The 20866-nt window shown below is 44.5% G+C and overlaps 2 protein-coding genes across 4 annotated transcripts in view; one reads left to right on the top strand and one right to left on the bottom strand.

Moving 5' to 3' along the window:
* wwc3 (WWC family member 3) overlaps positions 1 to 20866 on the bottom strand; it is a 180111-nt gene that overhangs the window by 115732 nt on the left and 43513 nt on the right. The window lies entirely within an intron of this gene.
* The window catches only part of LOC144598890 (claudin-24-like), a 72262-nt gene continuing 68166 nt past the window's right edge, over positions 16771 to 20866 (top strand). The window contains exons 1-2 of one of the 3 annotated variants that reach the window (XR_013547922.1): positions 16772 to 16952; positions 19309 to 19962. Coding sequence is in view for 1 of the 3 variants with exons in the window: in XM_078409452.1 (XP_078265578.1) it covers positions 16897 to 16952 (56 nt within the window). In the remaining 2 variants the exon portion in view is untranslated. Of the gene's footprint in view, positions 16953 to 19308; positions 19963 to 20866 lie in introns of those variants that run through there. The other 2 variants (XM_078409452.1, XM_078409453.1) reach the window with 2 other exon arrangements.

Here is a 20866-nt window from a genome sequence, read left to right as displayed (position 1 = left end):
AGACCCTGCTTCAGACCAACATTTGTAGAATCTCTTTTACATGGCTGCATGCAAGGTGGTGGATAGTGGGAGGCGAGATATGATTATGAGAACTGACTTTCATACAGTCCTTGTTATGGTGGGGTTTAGCTTAATTATTACACGCAATTAATGACAAACATTCTTTTATCTTGTCTATGGGACATGGGGGTGAGATTCTTTTACTACAGAGTTTTGGGCTGAGTGGAGTGTGATATTCTCTCTCTCTCTCTCTCTCTCATACACTGAGGGAAGAGCTGGAGCTGAGGATCTGTGAAGCTTTTACACGTTTTTCGGGAGTGGATAGAGTGCAATTTATGAAACCAAAAGCTTTCCTGATCATGAACTATGCTTCATAAAACCACTTTTAAGTGCATCTTTGCAAACTTGCTGAATCCCATAGAGAAATAAGAATATTTTTGAGTCTTTGCAGCCTCTAAACTTTGAAAGTGATGGAAATAATTGCAATAATTTTTTTACAGATATACCAAATGAAGAATAAGGATCACAGCAAAAATCTACACGTGCCATGGGAAGCTCTGACATCATGAATATAATGGTGCGCCCAGGCATCTCATCTCATCCATACCTTCAACAAGACTGTTGCAAATGGCCTTGCTTACAGCTACGGAAAGGCTCGAGTTGTAACCCATTGAGCTGCAGTTGAAACTGAGCAGCAGGATATTAGCATTTTGCATCCATAACCAGATCTTCTATCTTTGGGGATGCTTTGAGAGAGTCAGAAAAGTTGCAGCAATAAGAATATAAAATATTGAATCAAAATAAAAGAGACCATTCAGCCCATGTCTGTGTTCTCTCTATCTAATTTGATACGCACCCAGCTTTTTCCTTTTCAAGAATCTATCTATATATTTGAATTTATTTGGAACAGCTCAGTGTGTTCCAGATCACAAATACTCACCAATTTGGAGGAGAAAAATCCACCCCTCTCGTTCTTTTGCCACTTATCTTCCATCTTTATCAACAAGTTCCCTATCAGTGGAAACCTGAATTACTCTAACACTTCAGAAATCTAAACACCCCTGTTCAATTTCCCCTCAATTTTCCCCACGCTAAAGAGAAATACAGCCACTTTCTTTCGTCTCTGCACGTGGTTGAAGTGAGGCTGATCTGTCACAGATCTGATGGAAGCATGTGGAACGTCTCATTGCAGAAGCACACAGAGCTCACTTCAAACTTTCTGTTGGCGCCAATCTTTCAGTCAGCAAAAACTGTCGCTCATTCATCTGGGAGCAAGGATTTAATCTGCAGACTCAGAGGAAACTGTTACTAATAATACAGCATCCATTTTACCAACAAACAACCATGTTCATCTATATACACCGATCAGCCAAAGCATTATGACCACTGACTGACAGGTGAAGTGAATAACATTGATTATCTTGTTACAATGGCACCTGTCAAGGGGTGGGATATATTAGGCAGCAAGTGAACAATCAGTTCTTGAAGTTGGTGTGTTGGATGCAGGAGAAATGGGCAGGAGTAAAGACCTGAGCAACTTTGACAAGGGCCAAATTGTTATGGCCAGACAACTGGGTCAGAGCATCTCTGAAACGGCAAGTGCTCCCTGTCAGCAGTGGCGAGTATATAGGGGCGAAGGGTTTGGGGGAGAGGGTGGGGGGAGTCAAGGGTAGGAGGGGTGAATGGGAGGAGAGGGTGCTGCACCAATGCAGGAAAGGTTTGGACCCAATGGGTCCATTTGGTCTAGTATATTACTAAAACTCATCTTGTTTGTTTGTTTGTTGTTTTGTTAGTTTGATTGTACGTACCCGAAATACCGTCAAAACGTTACACGATAGTGCAATAATTTTAGGCCCACCCTACTCACCATTCGCCTGCGGTCTCGATCGATCATATTTTGTTACATTTTAAAAGCAATTAACAATAAACTTTAATAAATGTGCTCCCCCCGCCAGGAGGACCGGCGCCCGTACCGGCGCGCCCCGCGCCTGACCTTCCTCCCGTGGTGCAGCGCGGCGGAGGAGGGTCAAAAAAGATGGCCATCGCCATCCAGCTGCCGCTGCAGAAGAGATTTCCACCCAATGGCTCCACGGCTCGCTATGGCCGCCATGCTGGCCGCTTGGGGCCGGGGTGAGTTCCTCCCTCTCCCCCTTTCCTCGCCCCCCTCGCCCGCCCACGGCTGGCATCGGGTCCATGGATCGTCAGTTGGGGGAGGGTTGCTGAGAGTAGGAGAGGCTTGCACCCAACGGGGGGTTACAGCGCCCGCAGGAGAGGTTTGCACGGAGGGTTGCTAGGCCCGCAGGAGAGGGGGATAGAGCTGGTGGGGGGGGGGGATAGAGGGGGTGGGGAGAAGGGGGGGGGAAAGAGGGGTGGAGAGCGGGGTGAAAAGGGAAAAAGAACGATGGATAGAGAAAGAGAAAGTGAGAGTGAAAGAGAGAGAGAGGGTAAGAGTGAGATAGGGGAAAGAGAGAGGGAAAGAGAGTGAGGGAAAGAGAGAATGATGGAAAGGAAGAGAGTGAGTGAAAGAGAGAGAGGAAGTGAGGGAAAGAGTAAGAGGGAAAAGAAAAGAGAGAGAGAAGGAAAGGGAACGAGAGAGAGGGAAAGGGAACGAGAGAGAGTGAGAGGGATAGGGAACGAGAGAGATTGAGAGAGAAAGAGAACGAGAGAGAGAGTGAGAGGGAAAGAGAACGAGAGAGAGCAAGAGGGAAAGAGAGAGAGCAAGAGGGAAAGAGAGAGAGCAAGAGGGAAAGAGAGAAAGCAAGAGGGAAAGAGAGAGCAAGAGGGAAAGAGAGAGAGCAAGAGGGAAAGAGAGAGAGCAAGAGGGAAAGAGAGAGAGAGCAAGAGGGCGCCCGGCTGGGACGCTGGTCAGGCCTGCTTAGGGTTCTTTCTTTCCAAGGTAGGGTGCTGGTCATAAACCAGTTGGTGGCCTCCATGTTATGGTACTGGCTGCCAACTCTTGTCCCGCCATCTATCTTTGTAACTGCTGTACAGAAGAGGCTAGTGGATTTCTTTTGGGGAGAGAGGAAGTACTGGGCCTCTGCAGCAGTCCTGAGTCTCCCGTTAGAGGAGTGTGGCCAGTCCTTGGTATGCGTGCGTACCCAGGTGGCGGCTCTCCGTCTCAGGACTATGTGGAGGTATGTGTGTGCGGAGCACCCTCCCAGATGGCACGCTCTGGCCACGTATTTTTCCCGCCAGGGCCATTGCCTAAGGGGGGCTTTGCGGCTCCCGGTGGCGGGCATCAGTCGACCCCGCCACAAGGGATATCCCTAGGTTTTAACGCGATGTGTTAAGAGTGAGGAATTTGGTCAGCTTCAGTCAGCGCGTTGCTCCTCAGGGGGAGGGGGGTGCTGTGGCTGTGAGGGGGGCCGGTCCTCACCCTGTTGCGGTGGGTGTCGGGGAGCGGCGTGTGCTTGGAGTGATTCCGGCCGAGCTTACCCCTGCTCCGCCGGAACTGCTCATCGGGCCCAGGCTCCAGAATATTTCCTGGGAGCCAGCCCTACATAACTTGAGCCTCTCCCAGATGCCCAGCGTGCCGTTTCGTGATGCAGGCAGACGTTTACTGTATAGGATGCTCCTACACACTCTGCACCTCCTCGTCTTTGTCTTTCGTCCGGATACGGCTGACGGTAGGGGTGGTCCCCAGTGGAGGTCTCTCTACAAGGGAGTCCTCCCCCTTTACATCGGGAACCTGGGGTGGAGAGTGTTGCACAGAGCCATGGTTTGTAATAAATTTTTGAACCGGTTCACAGACTTGGCTGCCGCTTGTATTTTCTGCAGCGAGGAAGAGTCCGTCTTCCACATGTATATGGAGTGTGTGAGGTTGCTGCCCCTGTATGAGTATCTGAAGGGGTTGCACCTCAAGTTTTGGCTGCATTTCAGTCCTACGATCCTGGTGTTTTGCCACAGGGCTGAGAGTGAGGAGGGCCGATCGGGAGGATGGGATATCCCTGTTGGTTTGTTCCTGGGCCTGGCCAAGATGGCCATTCGTGGGTCTAGGCAGTGGGCGGTCGATGGTCGCACCAGAGTCGGCTGCCTGACCCTCTTCCGGGCCTATGTCCGTGCTCACGTGACCCTAGAGAGGGAACACGCGGTGTCCATGGGGACACTGGAGGCCTTCTGTGATCGCTGGTCGCCACGGGGGGGGGGGGGGGGGGGGTCGTCGAGGCTATTGTAAATAGAGATTGCACCATTGTACTGTAATGGTTGATTGATGTATTGTGACCATTGAGTGTTTACTTACTTTTTGGCACACTGTATGATGTATTTGTTGAATAAAGTCCTTGGAATGGAAAAAAGAGAGCGAGAGGGAAAGAGAGCGAGAGGGAAAGGGAGCGAGAGGGAAAGGGAGCGAGAGGGAAAGGGAGCGAGAGAGAGATAGATGGAAAGAGAAAGAGAGGGAGATAGAAAGTGAAAAAGAGAAAAATAAAGAGAAAGAGAGATTTTAAACATCAATTCAAATGTTACGCTAAGAGACACGATTTTACATATGAATTACGACTTTGGCAAGAAGCCATCTACACCAAAATTTACTCCGGTCCCTTGAATAAAAAGTCATTCGGTCGTTAAAAACTCACTTAGACTATAATATTATTTAAATATTGGCTGAGTGGCAGCTTCTTCCTCCTCGCCTCCCCAGAGGAAGGAGGGATCACAGTGGTTTTCTCGTTCAAAGTAACAATGAAAACAGGAATAATAACATACAATTACAACAGGACAAAATTGGATAGTTCTTTCTCGATCCCATCCATTCTTTTCCATTATTAGAACTGAGTGAACAGGGACTTGGGCGCAGCCTGGGTTAACACGTGCCCTGGGTGTTTATTTTTGTACAATCTGCCCAATCTGCAGTGCACATTGCTGAGATTCTGCCAGCTGCCATACAACAGAGGTTCGCTTGTTTTCCCTGCTGGTGAAGTCGGCTTTGTCCTACAACGCCGAGCAAAACAAAAAAATATTTGAGTTTCCCATCAGTGCGCCTGGACGGGACGTTTACATGGCACACCGAGTTTAGCAGCTGGTTACTTCTGGCAACACCCACATCGATAGAAGGCAACCTGCCCCGCCAATAGAGTCCAGGCATCTTCTGCTTACGACTGGATTACTGTGTTGTGCAGAGTTTCCAGCCACTCGGTCCTCACAGCACATATTATGCCTCTACTTTCACTCCCCCTCCCCCCTTCCACCCAGTGTGGAAGCTGCCCTTTAGGCTTTTGGAATTATTTTAAACGCTCCCCCACTACCAAGCCCCCCTTCCTTCTGGCCCCAGCCAATACACAGGAGATATATTACGACAGTGTCTGCAGCAGTTCTGTCTGGTACATTGGAAATACCCAAGCCTGGGGGTGTTGGTGCAAGGAATGCTTGGCATACCTCACATTCCAGACCATGTTACAGCCTTATTAAATGCTCTGAGCAGCAAGGATTTGATTAGGGGAGGCCTGGAAGGTCAAAGACCATTATTTATTATATCATTTATATTCGTCAATTTACAGCTGTTTTTAATTGTGTTTCTAAAAGCTGTCCAAAGCATTCTCTCTCTCTCTCTCTCTCTCTTACACACATACTTGAATATTCTGAAGGTTTTGGCACAAACATAAATAAATAATGGTTCCATTCTGTCTTCTCGCCCCAGATTCCCATTTCCTGCTACTGAAATCCATTGGTCTCACATTTCATCTTCTCGGAGACTGCCCCTCTGCAGCGAGAATCATTCACCTACTCTCCAGTTCAGAGCAGTGGAAGACGCCTGAACACAAATTATTTTAATGTGGGACTGGCGTTGTACCACAAGGCCCGACAGACTGAGGACCTGGGCTAATGGCACGGAGGCCCAGGACGATTGGACACCAGACCCTGCTGCACCAATATAGCAGTCTTACCCACCTCTTTCTTGGCCCCATCCTTCAGCACAGGGAGTAATCCAGGGATTACTGCCCTCGAATTCCTATATTAACTTTGTCCTAGCCCACGATATTCCCCGACTGCAGAATCTCAACCATCCTTCCATACCACCCCCTCCTGGTCGCTGGACTGACAGGAACCAAGACCTTGGGCTGTTCACCTGCCCTTCTCTGCACTTCGACAGACGCGTTGATAGTCACAGAGCACTAGTCTCGCCCATTGATCGGGAAGATTCTATCGCTTCAGCGCATCTAAGCATAAGCTTCATGCTCGATGAACGCACAATTACTCTTCCCAATACTGAGTCCATGGTCCAGGAAACTCTCAGCTTTAGTCACACTCAGCAACAGTTTACCATCCCGGTTTAAGATACATGTTTCATATGAAAGCAGCACCTTTTCATTCAGAGCAATTTGCGTCTGCTCTTTTATGCACTTAATCATTTAAACCTTTTTTTCAAACTACTAAAGCAGCGCTCCTTCCATGCCATAGTAAAATGGTTGATCTTTGCTGTGCCCACTCTCATTTACATTCACCTCCAGCTACATATGCAGTGAGGAGTCTGACACTGCAGTTTACATGCGCGAGATGACTCCAAGATGATTTATTCTCACACCTCACAACACCTTTGCATATTCGCTTCAAATGAATGCAAACCAGAAAAGTTTACTTTAACACAATAACATCATTTAGATGCGACTGGATTGTTGATATATAAGGGCTTGTTTTTTGACAAGGTTGGGAACGTGGGAAGGGTCCACATTGGCCTCGAAAGCAAGAGCTGCACTGAAAAAAGTTGGTGGATGTGGCATCTCTCCTGTACCAAGGAGCAATCGTCAATCCTACACACGGCCAATGAGCTACCCTTGGGATAATCCAGTACTCAGCTTTAATGCTTACTAGACCAAGTGGACCCGTTGGACTCAAACCTCGCCTGCATGGTGCAGCACCGTCCTCACCACCCTCCCCCTTTTCCCCTCTTCCCCCCACTCCATCCCCCTCATTCTCCCTCCTCCCTAGGAGATAGATTTAAACTTTAAATTGTGAATAGCTTTAAAAATATAACACCAATTTCAATGAAACTTCTTCCATTAGCACCAAAGGGACGACAGTGAGTAAGGTGGGCCTAAAATTGTCGCACTATTGTATGCCGTTTTGGTTGTTGTTCAGGAACAAACAAATAAACAAATGAGAGTTTTAGTGTACAGATAGATGTGCGGAGAGGGAACAGGGCTAGTGAAGCCCGGAAGCTTCAACAGGATGGGAAGGAGGGGAAAATACTTCGTCTGGCCCCCAACAATTCAATATAATGTCATGTGTTGGATGACAGGTTGTGGAGGGTTGGGTCAGCCTGCAACCCCAATGCCGCCTTTGGATAAAGGTGTCTGCAGCTTATATCAGCCACCCTGTATGGCAGAGACTTAAACCATATGATTTTTAATATAATGCTTTAGAACATGGGATTACTTAAGAGATGGGATTGCACAACTCTTGCCTGACCCTTCCCATTCACTAAAATGCAGGGATGGTCTAGCCAATGTTTACCACCAAGAGAATAATATCAGAGCTGTATCTCAACTAAATTTTATAAAGCCAAGTAGTGTGGCAACAGCATAAATTGCAGCCATCCATCATGAGATTAACGGGATTAGTAGAGATAGATGGTTGATGATTGGCATTGACAAGATGGGTCAAAAGGCCTGTTTTTGCGCTATGCAACTCTGATATTGAAATGTTTGCTTGCACCAAATTGCAAAGTGAATAAACCTCCAGAGAATACCTGAGCAAATTCCAAATGCAGGATTCAAAACTGGGTGCAGTGAATCTGGTCAGCTTCCAAGTAACCAAACTTGCAAGACACAAAATGTTGGAGAAACTCAGCAGGACAGGCAGCATCTCTGGAGAGAGGAACGGGAGACCAAGAGTCTCGACCCGAAAAGTCACCCATTCCTTCTCCCCAGAGGTGCTGCCTGTCCCGCTGAGTTTCTCCAGAATATTGTGTCTATCGTCAGTTTAAACCAGCATCTGCAGTTCCTTCCTACGCATAGATAACTTACAAATCACAGGTAGGCCATTTAGTCCCTCAGAGGAGCCCCAACATTCCAACACATCATGCTTACTCTTTAGCTTTAATCTCCTTTGCCCCACATCCATACATGCCTGAGTAAAAGTACATCAATCTCAGTCCTCAATGAAGGCTCTGACTCCCAGTGAATCGTCCTTTGGGTAAAAGCATTCGAAACATCCAACGCTGTTTGTTTAAGGAACTGTTTCCTGCTTTTCTTCTGAACAGCTTAGCTCCATTTTAAATGTTGTCCACTTGTAATGGATTATTTTGCCCTATTTAACATTTTAAACTCCTCAATTAAACTGTTCTTCAACTTAACCCGAGGCCTAGTCTGTGCACCCCATTCTCTGGTGCAATACTGGTCTCCTTTACGAGCTAAACAGCAACTTTTCCTTGATAAAAGAACGGACCTGGCCACGGACCAGTAGTAGCAGTGGAGCAATTTCAAGAGGCACAGGAAGGGAACGAATCTTACTCTGAAGAGTCAGCAGAGGACACACATGAACTTGAAAGGAAGTAGCATCGGGGAATTACCAGAAGGAAAATAACAATTAAGGTAGAAATTAAAATAGTAGTTGTGAAAGTTTTCATACAATGCTATGACAAGAGGACTATTTACTCTGTGAAATAACCTGACACTCACAAATAAGTCGTGTCTCAAACCCCATTCAGATTATGCTTAAAGATTGAATAATAACACCATTAAGGCACAGCACAAGCAGAGTGGTTTAATAACAATAAAATCAGAACTTTCAGTCTTTCTCCATTTTTGCCAGAGTTGGCTCTTAGAAAGAGGAAGGCAAATCAATCCCATTTCATCTTCTCCATTGGCACTGTACATATCTCTTCTGTAAATCCCAATCTAATTGCCTTTAGAAAGTCACTACTAAATCTGCTACCACCAGGCAGTTCACGTCAGAGTGTAACAGCTTTCCACATGAAGGAGTCTCCTTCTCGCCCTCTTGTTCTTTGTCCACCATTTTAAATTTCTCACCTTCCAAGCTTTCAACCTTCCAATTACTGGGAAATGTTGGAAATGATTGGGAGGTCAGGCAGCAGCTAAGGAGGAGAATCAGAGTTAAAACCTTTCAGAATCTTTCATCAGAATCCAGAATCAGAATCCTCTGCAGGACTTAACAGCTACCTTAAGGATCTACAAGAGAGTTACATCCCTGCAACCTTAGATTGCAATACTTTTGGAGAATACTGCAAAATACTTAGCAGAAGATGCTCAACTAAAAACTGCAAGGAAATGGAAGGCCTGGCAAGAAAAGAAAAATATAATTCTGAACATGACAGAAGCTGGTATCAGGAGGAAGGTCCAGAAGATGTGGAGTAGCACAAATGAAGCTACCGTTGTCTGCATCCAACTCGGTTCTGCACCAAGTGATAGCAAATTCCAAATTGAAAGGAATCTGCCCATGATAAATGACAAAAGAAGGTGGCTCCAGGGACTGACAAAACTATGCCAATATTAATAGCTGCCAATAGTTATGAGCCAACAGCTGCTAGCTGCTTAAATAAGTAGCTACCTCCCAGTTATAGCAACATCATGTCTACATCGAAGCTTGAGGAATTGGCAATTTACCAGTGAACTTCATCCACAATTAACATAATCAGACTTCCAAACTGACAAATGAGTGTTCTACCAGATGAGACCTAATGTCAACAGGATGGAAAGATTTCAAAACAATGCAACAACAAGATGAAGCAAGGGAATTTTCTGCTTGAAGACTTGGCCACAGAAGTCACTGGTGGCCATTTTATTTGCTTCAGGAGACCAAGATGTCCAGCAGAGAGGCAGACTGCTAGCATTACACCAGCCTCTGATTGTACTGCAAGATGGTTATGATGGCAAGGCAGTACAGAAAGTGATAGTTCATGCCCATGTGGAGTCTGTGCCTAGAGAGCACCACTTCACGCACTGCAAGACCATCCCAACTATTCATATGCTACAGGGATCTTCCTGTGCATAAAATACATCTTGCACAACCTGCTAATGTGCCCTTCTAGATATAATATTCATGCATATAAGAATAACTCATTTAAATACAATAAACCAATAATCTATCCAGAGAGCTTGAAGAAGGGTCCTGACCAAAATTGTCACCTATCCATGTTTTCCAGAGATGCTGTCTAACCAGCTGAGTTACTCCAGCACTTTGTATCTTTTCAACCTATCCAAATGCGTTTGTACACTGTTACTAACATTGTTTATTCAAATTTTGCCTGGAAGTTGGTTCCCTATTTTTGGTACACCAAACAGTCTTTGCTCTTAGCTTGACTACTAATTTGAGTCCACCACCAGATAAAATTGGGAAATTCGCCAAAAAAGATATGTGAAGCAGACAGAGCAGGTTATACCAGAATCGTTTGTAACAAGGGGAAAAGGGGCTTTTCCCAACAACAACACACACAGTTGAGTGAAGATGCACAATGGTGTTCGGATTATTGCGGAGAAAAGGGAATCAGTCCGACAGGACACAATCGCAAGTGCCAGCCAAACAGCAGCAAGATGTGATGTGCCAGCACAGAGAGAGCAGTCCAGTACAAGAGTCCAGCCAAGAGTCAAGCAGGCATTTCTATAAGACTCCGAGAGTAGGTATTGTCAAGTATTTAACTCCTGACAATAAACAACTGCAGGCACTGGCCTTTCAGTTCCTACTACAACCGTCTTTGGGAAAGGAAGAAATGGGCACAAGGCAAACAGTAATGTCACTCAGAGCGAGTCTGACACAGACAAATGTTAAACGCTCTAATGAGGAGTGCTCTTGAAGTATCTAGTTCAATTTTCCAATAAGCAAATTTCATACAAAAAAATAATCATAAGCATAATATACCCAGGCTAATAATATATTTTTAAAATGATTATTGCCAAAGAGGTCTTGAATTAATCCATCCTATTTCTGGGACATTCTATTTTAATCTGATGTTGCAATAGTTGCAAAGTGAAACAATTCCTGAAAAGCTTGTGGAACAATGATTCCTGGCTCAGTCATTCCTTATCCCACTGGAAAGAGGCTGAGCCAACAGCACAAGGCCCCTCTCACTGGATCCAGATCATCTGCTGCCTATAATGATTCTATCCTTTTTGGTTTTCTCAACACCACGATCGAAAGGATGAACTGCAAAACACTGCATTAATTCTCTGTGTTGCTATATTTCAGGAGGAAAAAGAACGTGGACTCAATCTCGGAGTAGTGCAGCCGGCATTGTTTGTTCATCAGAGAACAATTAACACTATCCTGTTTGGAGTTCTGTATTGAATCCACTGGTTAAAAAATTCTGGCACAAAGTCAAGTCAATCTTTCCTTTGCAAGTCCTTCGCCACTGCAGTTAGATGTCTGATTTTCCAACTGTTGGAGCTACATTTGATGTTGCCAGTGGGTGATTTTTGCATACGATGGCCTGCTTCGACCACCACCAGTGTTAGCTGTATACTGCGGAACAGGGCAAGCTTGACTGATTCAAATGCACCTGGCAGCAGCAGACAGCTCTTCTCATTGGTTGTAACAGAGCTCGCTGGAATTTCACAAATAGAAAATCATTATGGAAACAGAGCCTTCACACTTTCTGGACCCTAACAGTAGGCTTATGACGATTAGACGACTTGCCTTGCTCTCAGTTATCCAGCTGCATGCAAGCAGCCTGTTTGCCAGAACGAGTTTACGTGGGGTTAACCTACCTTCAAAATTGGGGTTCCAAGACAGATTTAGTTTTGCTTCAATGCAAATGACAATGAAATGGGTCGTAGCCTGCGTGAGGTTCAAGATTTACACACCAACGAAGTCTCCCCCACTGACATTTAGAGATACAGCGCGCGGAAACAGGCCCTTCGGCCCACCGGGTCCGCACCAAATAGTGATCCCCGCACATTAACACCATATTACACCCACTAAGGACAATTTTTACATTTACCATGCCAATTAACCTACAAACCTGTACGTCTTTGGAGTGTGAGAGGAAACCAACGATCTTGGAGAAAACCCACACAGGTCACGGGGAGAACGTACAAACTCCATACAGACAGCACCCGTAGTTGGGATCGAATCCGGGTCTCCGGCGCTGCATTTGCTGTAAGGCAGCAACTCTACCGCTGTGCCACCGTGACCGCCAACATCTATTGGATTTATCAAGGTTCCAGCAGTTACTTCCCTCTTGGTCTCCTTACCCATTCAGGCACATTTGCCCTTATTGATTATTGTTCTATATTCTGTCCTCAACAATCCCGTGAAATTATTACAACTTGCAATGATGCATATAACTGGGAGAAGCAAACAAGAATGAGAATTCAGCAACAGTTTTACAGGGGTTTAGTGGGTGGAAGGTAGGAAGTTTGCCAGAGAAGCATTAGAATAACCATGTCAGCAGGTCAACACAAAATGCTGGAGTAACTCAGTGGGACAGGCAACATCTCTGGAGAGGAGTGGGTGACGTTGTGGGTTGAGACCCTTCTTCAGACTGAGAATCAGGGGAATGGGAGACTAGAGATGTGGAAGAGTAAAGTATGAAAACGACAGATCAAAGCAGGCGATGCTCAAGGAATATGATAGACGTCACCCATTCCTTCTCTCCAGAGATGGTGCCTGTCCCGTTGAGTTATTCCAACATTTTGTGTCTATCTTTGGTTTAAACCAGCATCTGCAGGTCCTTCCCACACGATGATCAAGAAAATGTAGAATGGTTCATTGTTAGCTCGAGGCATACAATCAGTAAAATTAATCAGAAGGACAGTGAAACTAGTCGGAGAACTAGGATGAGGGAGGGACAGAGGGAGAGGGAAAGCAAGGGTTACTTGAAGTTAGAGAAATCAATATTCATACCACTGAGTTGTAAGCCGCCCAAGCAAAATATGAGGTGCTGTTCCTCCAATTTGCGTTGGGCTTCTGACAATGGAGGAGTCCCAGGACAGAAAGGTCAGTCTGAGAATGGTGGAGAAAGGGGAGTTAAAGTGTTTAGCAACTGGGAGATGGCGTAGGCCTAGGTGGATTGAGGGAGGTGTTCAGCACAATGATCGCCGAGCCTGTGCTTGGTCTCGATATATAGGAGTCCACACCTGGAACAGCAGATACAATAAATGAGGTTGGAGGAGGTGCAAGTGAACCTCGGCCTCACCTGAAGGGACTGTCAGGGTCCTTGGATGGATTCGTGGGAGGAGGTTTAGGGACAGGTGTTGCATCTCCTGCGATTTCAGGGGAAAGTACCTGGTGTACCTGAAGGAATTGGGAGCAGGGGATAGAATCTTTGCAGGAGGCAGGGTGGGAAGAAGTGTAGTCTAGATGTCAGGAGGTCACTGGATTCCTTTATGTAGATCCTACCTACTACTGCTCTCATCTCTTGATCTCTCCTCTTACGTCTATCAACTTCACAACTTTCACACCCTGAGCATCACATGGGATTTAAAACAAAACAAAGAGTAAAGAGTCCACTGCACTTCTATGTCACTCACAAGCTTTCAAGTGCCCATACCTGCTCAAGGACTAACTCCTGTCTAAGACGCAAGGGAAAAAGAAGAGTCACTGATAATGCAGCACGACAGAACTATTCAGAGGTTCCCCAAGAGATTCTAATGGTGACACTCTCACTTCCAAATCAGAAAGGCATGCGTCGCGCTTACTCTGTTCATGAGCACAACATTTAAATCGACACTCTCGTATACTACTGAGGGAGAACAATACTTCAAAGATACTGTCTTTAAGGTGCGAATTTAAACCAAGTTTCCTCATGGTCAGAGATGGCACAGAGATACAATTAGTAAAGCCACTGTCTCACAGGTCCATCAACCTAGGTTTAAACTTGACCTCTGGTACCATCTCTGTGGAGTTTGCATGCTCTTCTTATAGACAATAGACAATAGACAATAGGTGCAGGAGTAGGCCATTCAGCCCTTCGAGCCAGCACCGCCATTCAATGCGATCATGGCTGATCACTCTCAATCAGTACCCCGTTCCTGCCTTCTCCCCATACCCCCTCACTCCGCTATCCTTAAGAGCTCTATCCAGCTCTCTCTTGAAAGCATCCAACGAACTGACCTCCACTGCCTTCTGAGGCAGAGAATTCCACACCTTCACCACTCTCTGACTGAAAAAGTTCTTCCTCATCTCCGTTCTAAATGGCCTGCCCCTTATTCTTAAACTGTGGCCCCTTGTTCTGGACTCCCCCAACATTGGGAACATGTTTCCTGCCTCTAATGTGTCCAATCCCCTAATTATCTTATATGTTTCAATAAGATCCCCCCTCATCCTTCTAAATTCCAGTGTATACAAGCCTAATTGCTCCAGCCTTTCAACATACGACAGTCCCGCCATTCCGGGAATTAACCTAGTGAACCTACGCTGCACGGCCTCAATAGCAAGAATATCCTTCCTCAAATTTGGAGACCAAAACTGCACACAGTACTCCAGGTGCGGTCTCACCAGGGCCCGGTACAACTGTAGAAGGACCTCTTTGTTCCTATACTCAACTCCTCTTGTTATGAAGGCCAACATTCCATTGGCTTTCTTCACTGCCTGCTGTACCTGCATGCTTCCTTTCAGTGACTGATGCACTAGGACACCCAGATCTCGTTGAACATCCCCTCTTCCTAACTTGACACCATTCAGATAATAATCTGCCTTTCTATTCTTACTTCCAAAGTGAATAACCTCACACTTATCTACATTAAACTGCATCTGCCATGTATCCGCCCACTCACACAACCTGTCCAAGTCACCCTGCAGCCTTATTGCATCTTCCTCACAATTCACACTACCCCCCAGCTTAGTATCATCTGCAAATTTGCTAATGGTACTTTTAATCCCTTCATCTAAGTCATTAATGTATATCGTAAATAGCTGGGGTCCCAGCACCGAACCTTGCGGTACCCCACTGGTCACTGCCTGCCATTCCGAAAGGGACCCATTTATCCCCACTCTTTGCTTTCTGTCTGTCAACCAATTTTCTATCCATGTCAGTACCCTACCCCCAATACCATGTGCTCTCATTTTGCCCACTAATCTCCTATGTGGGACCTTGTCGAAGGCTTTCTGAAAGTCGAGGTACACCACATCCACTGACTCTCCCCTGTCAATTTTCCTAGTTACATCCTCAAAAAATTCCAGTAGATTTGTCAAGCATGATTTCCCCTTCGTAAATCCATGCTGACTCGGAATGATCCTGTTACTGCTATCCAAATGCTCAACAATTTCGTCTTTTATAATTGACTCCAGCATCTTCCCCACCACTGATGTCAGACTAACTGGTCTATAATTACCCGTTTTCTCTCTCCCTCCTTTCTTAAAAAGTGGGATAACATTTGCTATCCTCCAATCCACAGGAACTGATCCTGAATCTATAGAACATTGAAAAATGAATTCCAATGCTTCCACTATTTCTAGAGCCACCTCCTTAAGTACCCTGGGATGCAGACCATCAGGCCCTGGGGATTTATCAGCCTTCAGTCCCATCAGTCTACCCAAAACTATTTCCTGCCTAATGTGGATTTCCTTCAGTTCCTCCATCACCCTAGGTTCTCCGGCCCCTAGAACATTTGGGAGATTGTGTGTATCTTCCTCAGTGAAGACAGATCCAAAGTAAAGGTTTAACTCGTCTGCCATTTCTTTGTTCCCCATAATAAATTCCCCTGCTTCTGTCTTCAAGGGACCCACATTTGCCTTGACTATTTTATTCCTCTTCACGTACCTAAAAAAACTTTTTCTATCCTCCTTTATATTATTGGCTAGTTTACCCTCGTACCTCATCTTTTCTCCCCGTATTGCCTTTTTAGTTAACTTTTGTTGCTCTTTAAAAGAGTCCCAATCCTCTGTCTTCCCACTCTTCTTTGCTATGTTATACTTCCTCTCCTTAATTTTTATGCTGTCCTTGACTTCCCTTGTCAGCCACAGGTGTCTCTTACTCCCCTTAGAGTCTTTCCGCCTCTTTGGGATAAATTGATCCTGCAACCTCTGCATTATTCCCAGGAATACCTGCCATTTGACCATGTGGGTTTCTTTTGGGTGCTCTGATTTTTTCCCATATTCCAAAAACCTGCTGTAATGTTAATGGGCATTGTAATTTGGCCCCAGTAGAGTATGAAAGAATTAAACATAAATGTGTACGTGGTGGTCAGTGAGCGGGTGAGATTGTATCCACACAGTATAACATTACAATACCCATCATCCCCACACCACATTTATCCTCAACGATGTTAAAGAATATTCACACAGATCATTTTGAAGAAGAGCAGAGAGATTCTCACAGGTCAGTATCTATTCCTTCACCAACTTCATCATTACAGTTTTTCTTTGGTGATCGACTGTGGAACTCTGCTGTGTGCTAATTGGCATTGTTAAACACGCTAACAGTATCTACATTGCAAAAAGTGCTTCAAACACTTTGGGACATCCTAACATTGTAAAAGTAACTCCATTATTTTTTTACCTCTCCGACTGCTTTTCCTGATATTTGATTCAAAGAATCCAACGAGAAAATAAATCTTTTAAATCTCAATTTATTCTCAATTTTGGAGATATATCATAGCATTGTCATGCACCTTTGGAGTGTTGTGCCTAGTACCAAAAAATATACATAAATTATCATGTTTTATAATCATTTAAACAATCGAGAAAATAACTTTTTTTTTTTTAAAGGAATGAAACCCAAAAGCAAAAACAAAATGCAGTTACCTTGTCATATATTCACAGGCAACCAATATTGCATCACAACAGAGCAATCACGATTTAACAAGGTCAAAAAACTTAGTGTAACCAATAATGCACTGGGATACAGTGTTACGGGTGTCAATCAATCAGTGTCACAAGGAACACCGATACTGACTCACACACTACTATTCCAACTCAAAGTGCAGAGTTGAGAGATTGAGAATACCATAAATCTCTAAGAACGGTAAGATACAGGGACTAAAAAATTCAGCCACAATCACTGCAATTATGGAGAAAAACAGAAACCGTGGCAGAGGTGAAGAGAGTTCAACCAGCTGCAAACAGTAAGTTGATCAATCCAATTTATTTGAGAATTGTGATATCTGGAAAATAGTGGACCTTGTGTTGTTAGTGTATGTAGAACTCTTGGCGGTCCGAGGCAATTGGGTTGTACGTTTAGCGCAGAGGGTCAACTTTGTTACAATTAATTCATGTTATGAAGGAGAGACAGCAAATGTTCTAAAATTGGTGTCTCCCACCATCCAAACAGCAAGCTCTAGCTGAAACAAGATAAGGTCCATGTAACTTTATTGCCATTTCCAATCTATTTCCTACCTCTTTCTGTACAGCAGTATTCTGAACCTCAGGAAAGCTGTAAGACAAAACTAGCTATTTCAATATCCCTTGGGTGCCAGAATGTTCTGTAGTAGCTCAGTGGTTTTGGCCCATTCCAGGGACAAGAAACTAATTCAAAGCTGATATTTCTACCCAGTAACAAGGGGCTGTCACAGCACTGTTACAGCCCAGAAAAAAGTACTGTCGCAGGGGCCTTTATTACATTGAACAGAAACCCTCCATTGCCCTCTCCAGTTGGTGCATGCAAACTACCCCATCGCAGTATTTTGAGGCAGACCAGAGGAATGCCCTCTAGTATTCCAGCTACATCAGGAAAGGTCCAAACAGGACCACGATTCTGCTTGTCCGATCTTGCTGTGCATTAATTTACCCTGCTACTTCAGAGGCTGCACATCATAAATAAACCATTGGCTGTGGAGAATTCTGCTATATCTGTCAGTCATGCATTACGCGATATATATATATGTACATATATATATATACACATACATATATATACACGTGCCAATCTAGTAATCAGGCCTGGACTAACATCCATGCCTTTGTTCACGTTGGGAATGTGATCATTGCTGGGAAGCGCAATATTCACTCCCGTTTGCTGGCGTGCAAACTATCCCATCGCAGTGTTTTGAGACAGACCAGATGAATGCTCTCTAGTATTCCAGCTACATCATGAAAGGTCCAAACAGGACCATTTCACAGGACCACCGGGATTCATTTTTTATATGATGGATGGATATGCAAGTTCCTGAATCTCGGTCACTTCATACCACATTTTATAAGCGGGGATACATGTGCGCATCAACCCATATTATCAAGTGTACAATGTCAATACAACTGCGCACAGGATGCTGGAATGAAAATCTTCCCGATTCGCAAAATAAAAGTGCCCAATATGAAATTATTTTGGTGAAAATCAACATGGTTCCTAGACTTTCTAAAAAAAAAGCCAAATAATTTCAAACTTGTTAAAAATCCAAATAGATGGAGTTATGTTTGAAGGTTGGTTTAAAAGGAAGTTTTACAGAGATTGTGATTGATTTCCGTACTAAAGGAAGATTTAACTGCAATGTTCAAAGTCATAGCAGATTCTGATGGAGTAAATAAGGTAAAATTGTTTCTACTGGCAGCAGGTATTTATTTCACAAAATGCTGGAGTAACTCAGCAGGTCAGGCAGCATTTCAGGAGAGAAGGAATGGGTGACGTTTCAGGTCGAGACCCTTCTTCAGACTACTAGCAGCAGGGTCGGTAACCCAGAGGGCAAAGATTTAACATAATTGGCAAAGGAACCCAAAGGGAAACAAGGAAAAATGTGTTTACAAAGCAAGTTGTTATGATTGGAAATACTCTGCATGAAAGGGTTGGTTGGCGGAGGCAGATTCAACCGTAACTTTTGAAAGAGTATTCGATTGAAAACCGACAACATTTGTATAGCTATACAGAAAGAACAGGGGCAAGTGGAACAAAGTACATAGCTCTTTCAAGGTCTCTTTCTGTGCTATCGATGAATGCTCAACATTATTGCACAAATGACATTACGCCAACAGTCACTGTTCTGTCAACACAAAATTGGTAACCTGCACTGTAACAGTCCCAAAAATAATCTCTCTCCTTTTGGCTTCGTTCACACTAGATATTATTAAATTCCAGAAATGTTCTGTATTTCAAGATTGTCATGCCATCCAAGCACTCTGCGTGCTCTATGAATAGTATTTACAACTGGCACATTTCGAATTGCTCAATAATTTATTTTTGTAAGAAGATTAATATATTTGTTGACAGAGCCCGAAGACCTCAAGGCTCTCTGAAACGCTGGGGGAACTGTGCAGATGTCTGGTCAAGCTGCCATTTCCCACACAGTGAAACTGGCTGAGAAGGCAGGCAGCTGGTTGAAAATCCTAGAATATCAACACAGTGGTAAAGAGTGGGACATCCAAGCAGCAGCAAGCCTATAAAATCTTGCCTTCTCCTGCCCAAGTTCAGGTCCTGTAAACCCTTCGGCTCATGCACAATGTCACACACAGCACCTAGTCAGGCATTACTTCTATGGATTTGCATTTCAGCAATGCCCTCCTTGTACGGTGCCGCCTGGTAGAGCTGCTGCCTCAGAGCGCCAGAGACCGAGTTCGCTCAGTGTGAATGGGTGATCAACGGTCGACGTTGACTTGGTGGGCTGAAGGACCTGTTTCCATGCTGTATCTTTTAATCAATTGTGTATATGGAATGAGCTACCAGTGGAGGTGGTAGAGGCATGTACAATTAAACATTTAAAAACATTTGGACAGGTACATGGATACGAAAGGTTCAATTGGATATGGACCAAATGCAGGAAAATGGGATTGTTTTTCACAAGCGTGTTCTGCAGAAGGGCCTGTTTCTGTGCTGTATAACTACGAATCTATACCCTCCAAACTATGAAATCTACAACAATCACAATACAGGCTGCCATTTCCGAGCATTGATCTTTCTCCGTGAACATCTCCCCTTCTTTCCCATCTTTGGTGCTTTTCACAAAATAGTTGGTACTCTTCCCTAACACTTGACTGTATCATATTTTATTTGTCTTGTTAAGCCAGAGATTTTGGCACAAAATCCAAGTCATCACATCAGCAGAACATGGAGCTAACAGATGAAGCTAAACATGCGGCACGGTAGCGCAGCGGTAGAGTTGCTGCTTTACAGCGAATGCAGCGCCGGAGACTCAGGTTCGATCCTGACTACGGGTGCTGCACTGTAAGGAGTTTGTACGTTCTCCCCGTGACCTGCGTGGGTTTTCTCCGAGATCTTCGGTTTCCTCCCACACTCCAAAGACGTACAGGTATGTAGGTTAATTGGCTGGGTAAATGTAAAAATTGTCCCTAGTGGGTGTAGGATAGTGTTAATGTACGGGGATCGCTGGGCGGCACGGACTTGGAGGGCCGAAAAGGCCTGTTTCCGGCTGTATATATATGATATATGATATGATATGGTCTGTAGCTGTGTGCTCACATCTGACCATCACGTTTCTGTTTGAGGGGTCTTCCTGAGCAAATTGACCCTTGTGTTCCCCAAATTATGGCAACCACTACCCTTTGGATTTACATAATATCATAAAAACTTTGGATGCCACAAGCCTGAAATAAAAAAAGAAAATGCAGGGGAGCATCTATAAAAAGAGATAACCTTTCAGATTGAAAAACCTTAATCAGAACTGATTTTGTTTCAAATTTACTTCATTAACTGTAATGTAATAAATGAAACCGTGCAAAATGCCAAAGTTTAAAATTATTTTATACTAAAAATAAATGCCAATTCAACAATGTGGCCAGATGCCAAAAAGAATTATTCTGAGTCTGAACTATTCACAAACATGCTGGGTGGGGTGCACAGTCCCAATGCATTTTTCTAAACCTCTCCCATTGCTCCTATGAGAAGTTCATTGAGATTTTGTTGAGAAGCTCATCGATCCTGTACCTACTTCCTTACAAGACTCAGTGTCATGGTTTTCCAGGACGTCTGTAAAACATTTTTTGTTCGGTTTTGCTGCATTAAAAGATGTTTGCCAATTGTTGTTGAGCGGCTTTTATGAATGCACAGGAGCCAGGGATGCCGATTAAAATACAAGACTGGTGCAAGACTGAA

This window comes from Rhinoraja longicauda, chromosome 12 (assembly GCF_053455715.1).
Source record: "Rhinoraja longicauda isolate Sanriku21f chromosome 12, sRhiLon1.1, whole genome shotgun sequence".
NCBI lineage: Eukaryota > Metazoa > Chordata > Chondrichthyes > Rajiformes > Arhynchobatidae > Rhinoraja > Rhinoraja longicauda.
The sequence above is the reverse complement of the archived record's forward strand: the minus strand, read 5'-3'. Positions and strand labels throughout refer to the sequence as shown.